Source organism: Rana temporaria, unplaced genomic scaffold, assembly GCF_905171775.1.
Source record: "Rana temporaria unplaced genomic scaffold, aRanTem1.1, whole genome shotgun sequence".
Classification (NCBI taxonomy): Eukaryota; Metazoa; Chordata; class Amphibia; order Anura; family Ranidae; genus Rana; species Rana temporaria.
Genome location: NW_024404867.1, coordinates 1 through 19,297, shown reverse-complemented (window position 1 = coordinate 19,297; position 19,297 = coordinate 1). Strand labels below are relative to the sequence as shown.

Here is a 19,297-nt window from a genome sequence, read left to right as displayed (position 1 = left end):
CGGTCATCCCCGAGGTGCCCCCCCCCCCCTCGCCTCCGCAGCTGCAGGGGACCAGTAATTAATAAAAAGCGATGTGGAGCCGCCAACATGCGGAGTGCAGACGCCGGGCTGGGAGGAAATGTATTCAGCGGCGTTGCACCTAATAGAATGAGGGTGGAAGAAAGCGGGTCACGAAGGGGGGGGGGTCACCGTGTGTACAGTTTTTGGACTCTTATGAAATATTCATCTTTGCCCCCCCCTGGTTAGTTTTACTTTGACGAAGACGACTACAAATCCCAGCACAAGCCCCTCCGAGCTGAGGATGTGACACCCACTATTCCCCCCCCCCCCCAACTAGTGAAGGACTACAGATCCCAGCATGAGCCCCCTCCGAGCTGAGGATGTGACGCCCACTATCCCCAACTAGTGAAGGACTACAGATCCCAGCACAAGCCCCTCCGAGCTGAGGACGTGACACCCACTATCCCCCTATCCCTAACTAGTGAAGGACTACAGATCCCAAGATCCCAGCATGAGCCCCTCTGAGCCAAGGATGTGACACCCCCCCCCCCCCCCCCCCCAACTAGTGAGGATGTGACACCCACTCCCATGGAGAGAGGGAGAGCGGGAGCCCCCCCTCTAAAGAGAGGATAGATCGGGGAGGTTGGGGGGGGGGGGGGGAGATGTAATGATGTGTACAGTGGCTGTGCTTTACTCTCCCCCCTCGGTGTGGAAGCCGGTTGTGTACTTTCTCTGCGCACCGCACCGCCGGCTCTACATCTGCAGAGCCCTAGTGTTGTTTGGACCCCCAGTCCTGTGACTGAAGGCCATGTTACGTCTGTCAGTCGCCATGTTTGCCTGCGTCGGCGGTGACGTGAGTTCGCAGGCTGCGGGGGATTGTGGAATGCGCACTTGTGCTCTGAGAGCACATCTGTGCAGGATACGTTCATTAACCAATTAGCCGGAATCTGAGCGCCGCGCCTGATCTTCCCAGTGTCTTCCAGGAGGAAATTCCTGCAGTGGAAGTCTCTTGTGAGCCCCGTCGGCGTCGTTCTCACGCTCCCCGTGACCATCGCTGGTTCCAGTTCTGTGATTTCTCCTCCGGGCCCCGGGGACACGGAACCAAAGGAACAGATGATGGGCCCCCCCGTCCCTCCCTCCCCCATCCAGGGGGCTTCCTACCTGAAATCCAGACAAGCCGCTTAAATACACCATCATGGTACATCCTACTTACCTGACGGAGGATAGCTCATTAGCATTTGATCCAGGCAGCCTGACACACAGCACAGCCAGGTCCTCTCTCACCCTGTAGCTGAGCTGTACAGCCTGGTCTGGGGCCTGCGATCTGTTCACCGATTGTTTGCTGGAAACCTGCAATGTTCACACCTCTTCTGTTCTGTATAAAAAGTAGTTTAGTGGCCATTAAACCAGGGGGTGTCCAAAATACGGCCCCGGGGCCACATCCGGCCTGTTACAAGAGTGGGGTGTAGCTGGGGTGAGTGGTATATCCCCCCCCCCCCAATGTACACTGAGGATTAGGGTGAGCAGAGGCTGTCCTTGGTCTCTGCTTCTGAAGGGAAGAACTGCTAAGGCAGGCTCTAATATAAAGGGGGCTCTGGTTGGGACCCTAATGTTATAGGGGGGGGGGGCTCTGATGGGGACCCTCATGTAATGGGTCCCCATCAGAGCACCCCCTCTTATTAGTCTGCCTTAGGAGCCCCCCTTACATTGGGGTCTCCAGAGCCCCCCATTACATGAGGGTCCCCATCAGAGCCTGGGACCCTCGTGTAATGGGGGGGGGGCTCTGGTTGGGACCCTTGTGTAATGGGGGGGGGGGCTCTGGTTGGGACCCTTGTGTAATGGGGGGGGGCCTCTGGTTGGGACCCTTGTGTAATGGGGGGCCTCTGGGTGGGACCCTTGTGTAATGGGGGGCCTCTGGGTGGGACCCTTGTGTAATGGGGGGCCTCTGGTGGGGACCCTTGTGTAATGGGGGGCCTCTGGTGGGGACCCTTGTGTAATGGGGGGCCTCTGGTGGGGACCCTTGTGTAATGGGGAGGCTCTGGTTGGGACCCTTGTGTAATGGGGGGGCCTCTGGTGGGTGGGGACCCTTGTGTAATGGGGGGCCTCTGGTGGGGACCCTTGTGTAATGGGGGGGCCTCTGGTGGGGACCCTCGTGTAATGGGGAGGCTCTGGCTGGGACCCTCGTGTAATGGGGAGGCTCTGGCTGGGACCCTCGTGTAATGGGGAGGCTCTGGCTGGGACCCTCGTGTAATGGGGAGGCTCTGGCTGGGACCCTCGTGTAATGGGGAGGCTCTGGCTGGGACCCTCGTGTAATGGGGAGGCTCTGGCTGGGACCCTCGTGTAATGGGGAGGCTCTGGCTGGGACCCTCGTGTAATGGGGAGGCTCTGGCTGGGACCCTCGTGTAATGGGGAGGCTCGGGGTTGGGACCCTCGTGTAATGTTGGGGGGGGGTCTGATGGAGATCCCAATGTAAGAGGGGCCCCTAAGACAGACTGTAATATGAAGGGGGGTGCTCTAATGGTTACCCTAATGTAAGAGGTAGTGGGTGTGTCTGGGAATCTCTCTCCTACGTTTCAAGCCCGGGGGTTCCCAGATTAATCAGGGAAGGTGGGGGAGGGGACCGGAGTACAAAAGCAAAACCCAAATGGAAAAATCGAAGCTCTGAGCAGGGTGGGGGATGGGGGAGTTCCCGTATATACATCTTATAGGTTTGGGAGTGACCGCGTCTATTACTAGAATTGTCCTGTAGATGTGATTCCCGGACGACGTCCCTTCTGGTTCTTGGATGTAAAATGGGGGAGAAGCGTCCCGGTAGATGCAGAGCGCGCTGAGTGCGCCGAGCGCGGTTCAGGGCGATGAGATCACAAACTCAACAGATTATAAATTTTATTATTTTTTTATTTTTTCTTTTCCTCTCTTCAGAGTGAAGCGAATTCAAACAAAGACCATAAAAGCGGCCAAGTCTAAATGTTCCATTAAATCGCATGAGGGATCGCAAGCCAGCCATAGTGTGCAAATCCACCGGGGGGTGCGCTTGGCAGGGCCGGCGAGAGTCCGTCCAAAACCCGCATTCTAATGTGAGATCTCCTTATCTGTACCGGGCCGGGGGGGGGGAGATCAGCGGAGGGTCAGGAGCTCCCCCTGCAGGCTGATGTCGGGAACTACCGCTCTCAGCCTGTTGCTTAACCCCCGGACCATTACGCAGGTTAAGGACTTGGCCCCTTTTTGCGATTTCGGCACTGCGTCGCTTTAACTGACAATTGCGCGGTCGTGCGACGTGGCTCCCAAACAAAATTGGCGTCCTTTATTCCCCACAAATAGAGATTTCTTTTGGTGGTATTTGATCACCTCTGCGTTTTTTCATTTTTTGCGCTATAAACAAAAATAGAGCGACAATTTTGAAAAAAAGGCAATTTTTTTGCTATAATAAATATCCCCAAAAAAGATAAAAAAATATTTTTTTTGCTCAGTTTAGGCCAATACGTATTCTTCTACCTATTTTTGGTATTAAAAAAAAATCGCAATAAGCGTTTATCGATTGGTTTGCGCAAAATTTATAGCGTTTACAAAATAGGGGATAGTTTTATTGCATTTTTATTAATTTTTTTTTTTTTTTACTACTAATGGCGGCGATCAGCGTTTTTTTTTTGTGACTGCGACATTATGGCGGACACTTCGGACAATTTTGACACATTTTTGGGACCATTGTCATTTTCACAGCAAAAAATGCATTTAAATTGCATTGTTTATTGTGAAAATGACAGTTGCAGTTTGGGAGTTAACCACAGGGGGCGCTGAACGTTTTAGGCTTCACCTAGTGTGTGTTTACAACAGTAGGGGGGTGTGGCTGTAGGACTGACATCATCGATTGTGTCTCCCCTATAAAGGGAATGACGCGATCGATGCGCCGCCATAGTGAAGCACGGGGAAGCTGTGTTTACATACGGCTCTCCCCGTTCTTCAGCTCCGGGGAGCGATCGCGACGGAGCGGCTATAAACGAATAGCCGCGCCGTCGTCCCGGATCGCTCCCCGAGGGAATCCCCCCGCAGCGGGGGGGGGGGGTCCCGATCGGACCCCCCACCCGCTAGAAGGCAAGGACGTGTATATATACGCCCTTCTGCCTGTCCGTGCCATTTTGCGGACGTAAATAGTCGTGCGGCGGGCGTTAAGTGGTTAAAGAGACACGTACGGGTACGTGCCCAGCCGTGCCATTCTGCCAACGTATATCGGCGTGAAGGGGTCCTTAAGTGGTTAATAGCAACTCCTAGTGTTTTTTTGTTACATTATTTCTGTTCTCACTTTAGAATCAAAGTTGTCATGTCCTTGGTAATGGAGCCGGGGATACAATATGGCCGCCGCTTCCTGTAGAATAGGACTCTCCCTCTTGGATTGGACGTTCGGCGGTTGTTGTGCGGCGATGGAGGCGCTTTCATCCAGTCTCGGTCTGGCGCTCCTTTCTAGGGTTTGATCTATAGGGTGCCCATCGAGGGATCCTTTACACCAGGGGGGTCTTCAAACTACGGCCCTCCTGTTGTTCAGGAACTACAATTCCCATCATGCCCAGTCATGTCTGTGAATGTAGGTGCGTTGCAATGCCTCCTGGGATTTGTAGTTCTACAACATCTGGAGGGCCGTAGTTTGAGGATCCCTGCGTTTACTGTATGGAGCCGCCTCACCAGAGCAATTCTTCATCCGACTGCACGTGCAAGGGTTAAATCCCAGCGCCTCCCAGTATGTGCTTCTGCAGTGATGTGTAAAGTGATCCCTCATAATAGGATCTACAATTCAAGCGCTACTCGCATTGTAGTGTAACTGTACCTCTTGTATTGATGATGGAGATACAATATGGGGCGCTGCTCATTGTATAACAATGTCCCTCCTAATGGGGTCCGAGATATAATAGGGACACTGCTTGGTGTATTGGAACAGTATCCCTCATCATGGTGTCAGATATACAATGTAGATGCTCCTCGGTGTAGTACGATGGGATCATGTGTAATGGGATCGGATACGTTTCTCAGCGTAGTAGAACCCGATCCCTTGTAATGGAGTTGGAGATACAATACAGACTCTGCTCGGTGTAGTAGAACTGGATATGGTGTTAGATATACAATGTAGACATTGCTCAGTGTAGTATACCACAGTGGCGGCTGGTGCTCAACATTTGGGGGGGGGGGGCGCAAACTGAAAAAATCAATTGCAGCCTCCCTATGCCCATCAATTGCCACCACTGTGCCCCTCAAATGCCGCCAGTTTGGGACCCTGGCGTAATGGGGAGGCTTGGGTTGGGACCCTGGCGTAATGGGGAGGCTTGGGTTGGGACCCTGGCGTAATGGGGAGGCTTGGGGTTGGGACCCTGGCGTAATGGGGAGGCTTGGGGCTTGGGGTTGGGACCCTGGCGTAATGGGGAGGCTTGGGGCTTGGGTTGGGACCCTGGCGTAATGGGGAGGCTTTGGTTGGGACCCTGGCGTAATGGGGAGGCTTGGGGCTTGGGTTGGGACCCTGGCGTAATGGGGAGGCTTTGGTTGGGACCCTGGCGTAATGGAGAGGCTTGGGTTGGGACCCTGGCGTAATGGGGGGGGGGGGGGGCTTGGGACCCTTGCGTAACATGGGGGGCTCTGGTGACCCTCGCGTAATGGGGGGCACTGATGGGGACCCTCGCTTAATGGGGGGGCACTGATGGGGAGCCTTGTGTCCGGCCCTTATCTTTGTCGGGTCAGCCGTCCTCCGCACTCCCTTGATGTCATCTCTGCTCGCCTTTCGCTTCAGCCAATCAGGTGACCGGTAACCAGACCCGGTGCACCTGATCCGCTGAGAGGCGGGTCAGTGTTAGGGAAGCGATTCCCTAACACAGCATGGTTTAAAGAGGAAGTGAATGCCCCCCCCCCCTCGGGGGGAAAAAATAACCTGCAAGAGAAAGGCATAATGAGCTAGTATGCAAACTGTAATGTACGGATAAGGCTTGAGAAAGAGTTGGTCCAAAGGCCCCGAGCCACATGGGGCCCCACTTAGATGTTTGTTAAACCCAATGGTTAAAAACCGTAGTGCACTCGAGTAAATTATAAATCAAGGATAGGCTTGAGAAAGAGTCGGTGCAAAGGCCCTGAAACGCGTAGCCACGCCCTTACCATTGATGACGTTCTGGTAAATGAAGCATAAAGCACCTCAAAGTCCTCAAGCATCTGCAGAGTATGTCAGGGAAGCTGCCGGATTGTACAGAAGGAAGGCCTGGAAGATGTAAATGTAGCTTTGCGGAGTTCCGCAGGAAAGCGCTGCCAGGCGTTGCACGCCTATCCTTTCTTTTTCTTTATCTACCCAAGTGAGTGTGTGGTGGCGCCCCCCCCCCCCCATCGTTCCTTTTATTATTTTACAGTCTAGTAATGTTAGACACGGTATCAATGCTTTCAATGCAATATAAAGGTATATCTCGTAAGTCAGACCTATAATAACCCCTATCCATACAATATGGCCGCCGATTGACTTTGACCTCTGATGATGAGATATGTAACGGTTTTGATTTTTTTTTTATCTTGCAGAGTGACCAGCAGCTGGACTGTGCCTTGGATTTGATGAGGCGACTCCCTCCCCAACAGATCGAGAAGAACCTCAGCGACCTCATTGATCTGGTAAGAGAGACGTCATTGCGTACCTTGACCACTGACTCATTTCGAAGGGTAACCACCTTCCTCAGAGCCAGCAGTCGTCTTTGTTTTCTTCTATTTCTCTCCTCAGTACCGCCTGCCTGGCAGCAGCGAGGATCTGGGATGAGGAGAGTCCTGATAGGACCTATTTTTTTTACCTGTAGATCCATCAAACGCCTTTTCCGAATCTCTTTATTGCTAAAAGTGGCTCCATCTTCTGCCCAACTTACATTCTAAAGCCTGTGCAAGCTAATCCTATGGCTGGAATCCTCAGCTAGACAACTGCCATTCACCCAGTCCCGGAGGTCAGCTTCCGTCGGACGCACACAGGTGTTTTTATGTCCTGTTCCCCTGAATAGAAGACGAGGAATCACAAGTTGTCCCAGCCTGTGTATCCTCATTAACAGAACCTCCTGACCCCCCCCCCCCCCCCCGGCCTCTGTCTCTTGTTCTCAGCACCATTAATTAGATCACATTAGGGGCCCTGCCAGTCACACGTCTCGTGATCCGTACAGGAACTCGCCCTGCACACAGGCGGGGAGGAAACTAGGACGACCCGTCATGAAGTTCAGGCTGGCATGCCCGGTGCCAAGGATGGTCTCCTATCCTGCCAGGAGCCCCAATACCCGGGTGTAGTATCATGTGGGTGGTGACTGTCGCCCCCCACCCTCTAGCACTACCTTAGGGAGGGGGGCTGCAATGGGGAGAACTGGACTTTACTAGATGAAGTTGGTGTTGCATACTATAGAGCTCTGTCTGATTTTTATGTCTTTGTACCTACCTTATGCCTGTTTATGTCTCTATATACTCGCCTCCCTACAGCCCCATCTCCCTTCCTTATACCTGCTGGTCTACAGCATTATATATAACCTACCTACATATGACTCGCTCTATCTATGCCTGCCACTCTATGGCCCGGCTATCTACCTCTACATGGCCTTTTCTACCAAAATATACCTGCTCCTCTATGGCCCTACCTACCCATGATACCTGCATACGGTAGCTCTGTCTACCCACACTTGCCTCATTGAAACCCTTTCTACCAATTAAAGCTGCCCCTCTGACCCTATCCACCCACCTATACTTGCCTCTCTGACTATATCCGCCCACCTATACTTGCCTCTCTACGACCCTCTCCGCCCACCTATACCTGCCTCTGTACGACCCTATCTTCCCACCTCTCTACGACCCTATCCGCCCACCTATACCCCCCCTGTACGACCCTATCCACCCACCTATACCTGCCTCTGTACGACCCTATCCACCCACCTATACTTGCCTCTCTGACTATATCCGCCCACCTATACCTGCCCCTCTATGACCCTATCCGCCCACCTATACCTGCTTCTCTATGACCCTATCCGCCCACCTATACCTGCCTCTGTACGACCCTATCCGCCCACCTATACCCACCTCTCTACGACCCTATCCACCCACCTATACCTGCCTCTCTACAACCATATCTGCCTACCTATACCTGCCCCTCTATGACTTTATCCGCCCACCTATACCTGCCCCTCTATGAACCTATCCGCCCACCTATACCTGCCTCTCTATGACTCTATCCGCCCGCCTCTGTACGACCCTATCCGCCCGCCTCTGTACGACCCTATCCGCCCGCCTCTGTACGACCCTATCCGCCCGCCTCTGTACGACCCTATCCGCCCGCCTCTGTACGACCCTATCCGCCCGCCTCTGTACGACTCTATCCGCCCCGCCTCTGTACGACTCTATCCGCCCCGCCTCTGTACGACTCTATCCGCCCCGCCTCTGTACGACTCTATCCGCCCGCCTCTGTACGACCCTATCCGCCCGCCTCTGTACGACTCTATCCGCCCCGCCTCTGTACGACCCTATCCGCCCGCCTCTGTACGACTCTATCCGCCCCGCCTCTGTACGACTCTATCCGCCCCGCCTCTGTACGACTCTATCCGCCCCGCCTCTGTACGACTCTATCCGCCCCGCCTCTGTGCGGATCTATCCGCCCCGCCTCTGTACGACTCTATCCGCCCCGCCTCTGTACGACTCTATCCGCCCCGCCTCTGTACGACTCTATCCGCCCCGCCTCTGTACGACTCTATCCGCCCCGCCTCTGTACGACTCTATCCGCCCCGCCTCTGTACGACTCTATCCGCCCCGCCTCTGTACGACTCTATCCGCCCCGCCTCTGTACGACTCTATCCGCCCCGCCTCTGTACGACTCTATCCGCCCCGCCTCTGTACGACTCTATCCGCCCCGCCTCTGTACGACTCTATCCGCCCCGCCTCTGTACGACTCTATCCGCCCCGCCTCTGTACGACTCTATCCGCCCCGCCTCTGTACGACTCTATCCGCCCCGCCTCTGTACGACTCTATCCGCCCCGCCTCTGTACGACTCTATCCGCCCCGCCTCTGTACGACTCTATCCGCCCCGCCTCTGTACGACTCTATCCGCCCCGCCTCTGTACGACTCTATCCGCCCCGCCTCTGTACGACTCTATCCGCCCCGCCTCTGTACGACTCTATCCGCCCCGCCTCTGTACGACTCTATCCGCCCCGCCTCTGTACGACTCTATCCGCCCCGCCTCTGTACGACTCTATCCGCCCCGCCTCTGTACGACTCTATCCGCCCCGCCTCTGTACGACTCTATCCGCCCCGCCTCTGTACGACTCTATCCGCCCCGCCTCTGTACGACTCTATCCGCCCCGCCTCTGTACGACTCTATCCGCCCCGCCTCTGTACGACTCTATCCGCCCCGCCTCTGTACGACTCTATCCGCCCCGCCTCTGTACGACTCTATCCGCCCCGCCTCTGTACGACTCTATCCGCCCCGCCTCTGTACGACTCTATCCGCCCCGCCTCTGTACGACTCTATCCGCCCCGCCTCTGTACGACCCTATCCGCCCCGCCTCTGTACGACTCTATCCGCCCCGCCTCTGTACGACTCTATCCGCCCCGCCTCTGTACGACTCTATCCGCCCCGCCTCTGTACGACTCTATCCGCCCCGCCTCTGTACGACTCTATCCGCCCCGCCTCTGTACGACTCTATCCGCCCCGCCTCTGTACGACTCTATCCGCCCCGCCTCTGTACGACTCTATCCGCCCCGCCTCTGTACGACTCTATCCGCCCCGCCTCTGTACGACTCTATCCGCCCCGCCTCTGTACGACTCTATCCGCCCCGCCTCTGTACGACTCTATCCGCCCCGCCTCTGTACGACTCTATCCGCCCCGCCTCTGTACGACTCTATCCGCCCCGCCTCTGTACGACTCTATCCGCCCCGCCTCTGTACGACTCTATCCGCCCCGCCTCTGTACGACTCTATCCGCCCCGCCTCTGTACGACTCTATCCGCCCCGCCTCTGTACGACTCTATCCGCCCCGCCTCTGTACGACTCTATCCGCCCCGCCTCTGTACGACTCTATCCGCCCCGCCTCTGTACGACTCTATCCGCCCCGCCTCTGTACGACTCTATCCGCCCCGCCTCTGTACGACTCTATCCGCCCCGCCTCTGTACGACTCTATCCGCCCCGCCTCTGTACGACTCTATCCGCCCCGCCTCTGTACGACTCTATCCGCCCCGCCTCTGTACGACTCTATCCGCCCCGCCTCTGTACGACTCTATCCGCCCCGCCTCTGTACGACTCTATCCGCCCCGCCTCTGTACGACTCTATCCGCCCCGCCTCTGTACGACTCTATCCGCCCCGCCTCTGTACGACTCTATCCGCCCCGCCTCTGTACGACCCTATCCGCCCCGCCTCTGTACGACCCTATCCGCCCCGCCTCTGTACGACTCTATCCGCCCCGCCTCTGTACGACTCTATCCGCCCCGCCTCTGTACGACTCTATCCGCCCCGCCTCTGTACGACTCTATCCGCCCCGCCTCTGTACGACTCTATCCGCCCCGCCTCTGTACGACTCTATCCGCCCCGCCTCTGTACGACTCTATCCGCCCCGCCTCTGTACGACTCTATCCGCCCCGCCTCTGTACGACTCTATCCGCCCCGCCTCTGTACGACTCTATCCGCCCCGCCTCTGTACGACTCTATCCGCCCCGCCTCTGTACGACTCTATCCGCCCCGCCTCTGTACGACTCTATCCGCCCCGCCTCTGTACGACTCTATCCGCCCCGCCTCTGTACGACTCTATCCGCCCCGCCTCTGTACGACTCTATCCGCCCCGCCTCTGTACGACTCTATCCGCCCCGCCTCTACCCGCCCCTCTAATCATCAAAAGGATTGGGAGATAGTTCTGTGGTCAGATGAGACCAAAATTGAGCTCTTTGGCATTAATTCAACTCGCCGTGTTTGGAGGAAGAAAAATGGTGACTAAGAACTCCATCCCTACAGTCACACGGAGGGGGAAACATGAGGATTCGGGGGGTTTCTCTGCTAAATGTACAGGCTGACTTTGCCGCATTGAGGGGCCAATGGACGGGGGCCACGTATTGTAAAATCTTAGAGGCGAAACTTCTTCCCTCAGACAGAACACTGAAGATGGGTCATGGACGGGTCTTCCAGCATGACAATGACCCAAAACATACCGCCAAGGCAACAAAGGAGTGGCTCAAGAAGAAGCACATTAAGGTCATGGAGTGGCCTAGCCAGTCTCCCGACCTTAATCCTATAGAAAATTTATGGAGGGAACTGAAACTTCGAGTTGCCAAGAAACCTCAAGGATTTAGAGAAGATCTGTAAAGAGAGGAGCAAAATCCCTCCTGAGATGTGTGGAGACCTGATCACCAACTACAAGAAACGTCCGACCTCTGTGCTTCCCAACAAGGAACCTCCCCCAACTACTAAGGAACCTCCCCCAACTACTGAGGGGGTCAAATGCTTATTTCTCTTCCGTTCATGGACGGACACAGCAGCATTTGACCTTAGGGTATTATCCTCCCTTTTAGGAGATTGACTAGGCAGAAAAACAGCATGTTAAGTGTTAAAACACTCCGTACAGTACCTCCCAGGGGGCGGATCCCCCGGGTACATCCCCCATCCTCAGTTCTGCAGCCTCAGTTTTTTTTCTGCCTAGCAAGGAGATGACATGGCTCTTCTGGGCCCATGTGCTCTGGAGATTTTTTTTTTGCGAATTGGTCTTCAGGGGATCAAATCGTTCGTTCTTTTCCACATTGTATCTGCAGTCCTTTCACCTTCCTGCTTAGGCCCTGCATTCCCACTTACATCTGTTCATGCACAGGTAGGTTCCCATAGAGGCGGCCATTCTGAGCCACGCTCTGTCACCAGTATTGCACATAAACATGAACGCCGGGCCAGATCTACCCTTGTGACCTCGACCTTTTATCCAGCTACAGATCTGCATTTTTTTTTTTCTTCCGCAGTCATGTTGGCCCACCTGAACCAACATGGGAAGATGGCCGATCCCATCACACAATGGCCTCCGGTGTTCTCTTACTGCTGTGACTGCTCCTTAAGCACAGTAGGAGGGGAGCGATAGAGAGGAATCACAGGGCCCGACGCTGAAAAGCGATACACAGAGCCATGTTTTATCCTCCTCCTCCACTTCCCACCTGTCAGCCCGTGACGGGGGCCGCTGCTTTCATTCCCCCCTCTTGGTCCGCAGCCCAGGCGGCCCATCTATGGAGGTATCCGGTTTCTGCTCGGACAAAGGCTTCAGTCTTGTGTGGCCCCGGCGTACAAGTAGTTAACTTTAATTAAGACGGTTCAGATAGGAGGGCAGGAGAGGGGGGAGGCGGCAGGTCCAGGTACGACAAGAGGAACCTTGTTCAGCCGACAAGTATCAGAATCTCATTAACTTCTTTCAATTTGTCTTCTCTTTTGTGTGCGACCCGCTTGAATGTCCCCCCAAGACTTTTTACTTATGTTTTCATTGTTCCCGGCTCTTCCAATTCGCTTCCACGTCCCGCTCTGTTCTTACTCCCCCCCCCCCCCATCCTGACAGCGCTGATAGGCGATCTGTCTACACGTTAATGTCCGTTCCCTACATATTCTACAGCCCACCCAGGAGCTCCGATTCCATCAACAGATGTGAGCGAGAGAGCCGTGTCCTTCACTACACACCTGTACAAGATGGCCGCCTCCATTGTCTGACTCCGTTCTATCAGGGAGCTTATCGGAATACCTTCAAGAACGACATAGTAGAGCAGAGGTGTCAAACTCCATTTCATTGTGGGCCACATGGACCCCTCATCTAAGCCTAGCTGGGACCTCAATGTCTTCCTGATGGCTCCTTCTAATTAGAGGTCAACCGATATATCGGCAGGCTGATATATCGGCTGATATTTGGCCGTTTTGGAGAAATCAACATTTTTACGATTTTTATCCAACTTAGGCCAGTATTTTATATGGCCGCTAGCGGTGCCACGGATCCGAAGCTAGGCCGAAGCCGCGATCTTTCCTGATGCTGTGACCGTGGCGGCGATCCGCAGGTTGCCGCTGCTGTCACAGCATCAGGAAAGCTCTGGAGCCGCGGCCATCTTGGTACACCCAGCGCGGCGGCCCTCCTCTCTGTTTACATCGGCATCATATATCGGCCATCGGCCGCCCAGATTTCTAAAAATCGGCATCGGCCAGAGAAAAACCCATATCAGTCGACCTCTACTTCTAATGTTCTGCTCGGGGCCAGAGCCCCCTGAACAGGGTCTTCTCCAGCAGGACTGGACCCAGGAATGCTCTCCTCCTGCCTGAGGCCCCCAGACTATTTATGGATTCTCCCGTCACCTACTGGGCACGCCTCACCGGGGATTGGCTGGAGTCCCATAAATATTCAGGTTGCCCAGTCGGTTTTTCCACCCATTAGAATTGGAGAATCTTCTAGAACAGGGGTGTCCAACTAAATTTCATTGTGGGCAGCATTATGATGGCCCTCAAAAGGGCCGGTGACTTGTCGTTATGGTTCCCCTATCCAGATGGTTCCTGTAAGGACTGCGCAGGCGCAATCCTTGACGAAGGAAATCTCGGAACCTCGGCCGGCATCCAGGCTCATTCCTTAACATCCCTGTGGATTGGAGGATGTTAAAAAAAAAAAATAAGAGCCAGGAGGCCGAGTGAGCCGTCCAAGCGAAGCGAGGATGTGAGGCTGACTGGCCACTTTCCTCAAATTCCACGTCGCCCTGGATTCCGGCCGCGGTTCGGAGATTTCCGTCGGCAAGGATTGCGCCTGCGCAGTCCTTACAGGAACCATCTCGTTAGCCTGGAACCATATTGGCAGATCACCGGTTGTATCTGTAAGATTCGATGTCCAGCGCATCCCCTCCCCTTACATTGGATGTTAAGAGCCCCCCCCCCCCCCCCACCATCAGAAGTTGAGTCTCCCTTTCATCGCAGTGCACCCCCCTTTCCTTATGCTGGGAAGAAGCGGGATGCATTGCTTGAAACTAGAAAGTAAGGGTCTGGAGGAGGCCTGGAGCTCTCCTGCAGTTGCAGGAGAGGTGCGAGGGCCACATGAAATGTCCTGGAGGGCCGAATTCGGCCCGTGGGCCCTGTGTTTGACACCTGTGTAGTAGAGCATGAAAAGGTTCAGAGAGCCATTTTCAAGATTAACAAATTTGTTCAAAGAGTTGTGCTCAAGAAAAAAAACATTTCCAAAAGTGAAAAGAAGGTTCTAGAATGGCATCAGCACCATTCACCACCTGTAAGATCCTGTGATGAGCCCCTCCATCATAGGCAAAAATGGTTGCTTACCAAATTGCACCGACCATTGGGAAGTGGTATTGTACCCGCAGTACCTTTCACATTAAATAATGAAACCAGGAGCAGTGGTCTGCATTTCAACAACAGAAGTGGTCTCACCGGAACACCACCGTACGCGTTTCGTCATCAAAGTGCAATGCCATCAGGAGACAGTGGTTTCCCCTGATGTCTCTGAACCTATGAGGAGGGAGAGAGCAGCTGCTCCTGTGCACAACGCCGGATCGAGGTTGGGCTAAGGTAAGTATAAGGGCGGGGGGGGGGGGGGCTGCACTTCAGCCTTTACAACCACTTTAACCCAGAACTCTGCTGTCCACACCAGGTCAGAACTTCTGATTATTCTTTGCCGAGTTTTCAGGACCACGGCTGCAGGTCACACAAGTTTTACTTAAAGCGGGAGTTCACCCATTTGTTAAATTTTTTTTTTTCTCCCCTTAGATTCCTGCTCGTTCGGTCTAGGGGAATCGGCTATTTGTATTAAAATATGAGCTGTACTTACCCGTTTTCGAGCTGCATCTTCTTCCGTCGCTTCCGGGTATGGGTCTTCGGGAGCGGGCGTTCCTTCTTGATTGACAGTCTTCCGAGAGGCTTCCGACGGTCGCATCCATCGCGTCACTCGTAGCCGAAAGAAGCCGAACGTCGGTGCGGCTCTATACTGCGCCTGCGCACCAACGTTCGGCTTCTTTCGGAAAATCGTGACGCGACGGATGCGACCGTCGGAAGCCTCTCGGAAGACTGTCAATCAAGAAGGAACGCCCAGTCCCGCAGCCCATACCCGGAAGCGACGGAGAGGATGCATCTCGTAAACGGGTAAGTACTGCACATATTTTAAAACAAATAGCCGATTCCCCTAGAGAAAACGAGCAGGAATCTAAGGGGGAAAAGTGCCCTCTAAGGGTGAACCCCCGCTTTAAGACAAAAGCACAATTCTATCTTGATGACTGTTCTTTTCCTGCGGGTTGAAGGGTTAAGTGCCCCCCCTCCTCTTCCCCCCACACTGTGCTAATTAGTCCTCTGCCCCGGACCTACACAGGGAAGAGGAATGTGCGCCCGGCGCTGGCTCCAGTTAAACTCTTTTGCATTCCTTTTTTATTTGGGAGCCGGAGGAAGTCGGCGGAGGACGCCTTTGATGTCTTGTTTTTTTAGCTGCACCAGACCTGCCGGCCCTCCTGCTCCTCTTCTCTGCCTTGTAACCGGCAACAAGAATAAAAAGGACCGAGTTTTGTTCCTTTGGCAGGTTTTGGTTTAATTTGTTCCTGGTGGAGATTCACTTTTTGTTCTCGTCTTTACAGTCACGCAACTTTTTTTTTTTTACTTCTGTTTTGTCGCAAATGAACGATGGCCTGATCGGCGGTTTATTTGAGGCCTGTGCGGTCTAGATAAAAAATAAATACATAAAAATTTGTGCATATAGTGGGTTCTGTAGTTGAAGAACTACTAAATTATGCGGCAGACCTTGCAGGAAAATCCAATGACTGCGAACACCGATCAGCCATAACATTCTGATCGCTGACAGGTGAGGTGATGACGTTGATTATCTCTAACAATGGCATCTGAACGTGAATCGGATAGTGGAGGTGGGGGGGGAGGCAGGTCAATTGGGGAGGTGGGGGGGAAGGCAGGAAGGTGGGGGGGGGAGGGCAGGTCGATGGGGGAGGGGGGGGGGGGGTGGGGGGGAAAGGCAGGTCGGTGGGGCAGGTGAGGGGGGAAAGGCAGGTCGTTGGGGGAGGTGGGGGGGAAGGCAGGGAGGTGGGGGGGACAAGGCAGGTCAATATGGGGAAGGCAGGTCAATATGGGGAGGTGGGGGGGGGCAGGTCGATATGGGGGGGGAAGGCAGGTCGATTGGTGGGTAAGGCAGGTTGATTGGTGGGGAGGGCCGTCGATTGGTGGGGCGTCGATTGGGGGGAGGTGAAGCAGGTTTGTCGATTGGGGGGGAGGCGAGGCAGGCAGGCCCCCTCTACTCTACTCCTATAGAGCCCCTCTACTCTACTCCTATAGAGCCCCCTCTACTCTACTCCTATAGAGCCCCCTCTACTCTACTCCTATAGAGCCCCCTCTACTCTACTCCTATAGAGCCCCCTCTACTCTACTCCTATAGAGCCCCCTCTACTCTACTCCTATAGAGCCCCCTCTACTCTACTCCTATAGAGCCCCCTCTACTCTACTCCTATAGAGCCCCCTCTACTCTACTCCTATAGAGCCCCCTCTACTCTACTCCTATAGAGCCCCCTCTACTCTACTCCTATAGAGCCCCCTCTACTCTACTCCTATAGAGCCCCCTCTACTCTACTCCTATAGAGCCCCCTCTACTCTACTCCTATAGAGCCCCCTCTACTCTACTCCTATAGAGCCCCCTCTACTCTACTCCTATAGAGCCCCCTCTACTCTACTCCTATAGAGCCCCCTCTACTCTACTCCTATAGAGCCCCCTCTACTCTACTCCTATAGAGCCCCTTCTACTATTTTTAGTGTATCTGATTGGAGGTAGGCGTGTGTAAAGGGACACGAGTCCATTTATATCTGCCACTCCTTAGAGGTGAATAAACGGTCCCATTGGGTCGGGCTGACCATGTGAAAGGGGCCTAAGGCTGCTTTCACGCTGATGCCCTGTTGTTTACCCGCACCAGGGGTGCAGCATAGTTCACCTGTAGCTTTTCTGCACGTTGGCTGAACTTTGCCATAGACTTCTATTATATCCTGTAGGTTAGATGCACTTTCAGAAATCACGCCAAACTCGCAGGAAATAGAAGTCTATGGCTCAGTGCAGGTAACCCTCAGGTGCGCTGCTCTGCGCCTGCGGATCCGTTTGAAAGCAGCCCAGTAACCCCTGCAGAACAGACATGCCTATATATATATATATATATATATATATATATATATATATATATATATATATATATATATATATATATATATATATATATATATATATATATATATTGTGATTTAAAGTAATAAACTTGCCTTTAATAACATTCTTCTATTCTGTACCCTTCCCAGAGCAGGAGGTCGCGGGCCACATCAGAGGGCTCCGCGACCCACATGTGGCCCCCCGGGCCACTGGTTGGGCACCCCAGTCTTTCTGCGTTTAAGCACAGTAGGAGGGGAGCGATGGAGATCAATAACGGAGCCCCTTTTTTATCCCCCCTTTCCACTTCCCACCTGTCATCCCGTGACGCGCCGCTGCTTCCATTTCCATCTTGGCCTTCAGCCCAAACGCCCATCTCTGGAGGTATCTGGTTTCTGCTCAGACAAAGGCTTCGGTTTTTATGTAGGACCGGCGTACATGCGGTAAACGTCACAGCCCGGTGGGCTACCAAAAGAGGGCTGTTGCCTTTCCTTAAACGGTCAGTCCCTTAAAATAATGGTGTGCATGCCTGACAATAAATGTCCTCTGTTCAATCATATGTGGGGTGGAGCAGGGGTCGCCACCACGCCTAACGTGGCTAAATGTACGTTTTCTGCATACGACTGAAGAGTCCTTACACAGGATTTGGGGAAATATCTTCTGTACTTTATAGTCGGTTTGCATCGCAGTCTTCATGAAACCTTGCAGTCCTAAGGCTTAGTGACCCCCATAGAAGATAATGAGCGATAGGGGGGGGGGGGGCGCGCTGCGCTATGATCCACGCTTCATCTCATTTACTAAAGTGGCAGGAAGAAATGTTCCTATTGGCCCAGTGCATTGTGGGAGGAAAGGAATGTTGTGACCAATGAGGTGTCTCCTCTCTTCTTCAGGTACCCAATCTGTGTGAAGACCTCCTGTCCTCCGTGGATCAGCCTCTAAAGATCGCTCGGGACAAGGTGGTGGGAAAGGACTACTTACTGTGCGACTACAACAGAGATGGCGATTCCTACAGGTAACATTTCTCTATTGTGTGTACAAGGAATGGCGTCATGAGAGGTCACTCCTCTATAATATATCTGGAGGGCGGTGATGTCACTCCTCTATAATATATCTGGAGGGCGGTGATGTCACTCCTGTATAATATATCTGGAGGGCGGTGATGTCACTCCTCTATAATATATCTGGAGAGCGGTGATGTCACTCCTGTATAATATATCTTATATCTGGAGAGCGGTGATGTCACTCTGTATAATATATCTTATATCTGGAGAGCGGTGATGTCACTCTGTATAATATATCTTATATCTGGAGAGCGGTGATGTCACTCCTGTATAATATATCTTATATCTGGAGAGCGGTGAGGTCACTCTGTATAATATATCTGGAGGGTGGTGATGTCACTCCTGTATAATATATCTTATATCTGGAGGGCGGTGATGTCACTCCTGTATAATATATCTTATATCTGGAGGGTGGTGATGTCACTCTGTATAATATATCTTATATCTGGAGAGTGGTGATGTCACTCTGTATAATATATCTTATATCTGGAGGGCGGTGATGTCACTCTGTATAATATATCTTGTATCTGGAGAGCAGCATCATTGGTATAATCTATGTCGGGGATATGCAATTGGTGGACCTCCAGCTGTTGCAGAACTACAAGTCCCATGAGGCATAGCAAGACTCTGACAGCCACAAGCATGACACCCAGAGGCATGATGGGACTTGTAGTTTTGCAACAGCTGGAGGTCCACTAGTTGCATTTCCCTGATCTATGTTGTATATCTGATGACTATATATCCTCCCTGTGGTACCCTGATCTGGCAGCCTGCGGGCCGGTCCTCAGGAAGCCGGTCTGTGTGGTTGCTATGGGTTGCGGTGATGTTTGTGCCGCTGGCACCACACATTAGAAAAAAGCCGTAGAAATCCAATTCTTTCATTGTGAGCTCAGAACTCCCCCACATCTCCTCATCCCGTCTATGTCATGTGCGGACGTCTCTCTTCCTGGCTCCCAGAGACTAAAACTTCACAGAAAACTTGTGTGGAGACAAAGCAGATCACTGGGGGGGGGGGGGGGGTGTAGATCAGAGGGGGGGGGGCGTGTAGATCACAATTATCTCCTGAACATCTTCCAAACATCAAAGAGAGACCCAAA

The 19,297-nt window shown here is 53.4% G+C and overlaps 1 protein-coding gene across 1 annotated transcript; it reads left to right on the top strand.

Moving 5' to 3' along the window:
• Nucleotides 1-6,465: 6,465 nt before the first annotated feature.
• Nucleotides 6,466-18,176, top strand: LOC120924228 (F-actin-capping protein subunit beta-like; the record flags this gene model as incomplete). Its single annotated transcript, XM_040335098.1, has 2 exons — nt 6,466-6,627; nt 18,030-18,176. Coding segments are annotated over 2 exons (288 nt in total), but the record flags the coding sequence as incomplete, so codon positions are not given.
• Nucleotides 18,177-19,297: the final 1,121 nt, after the last annotated feature.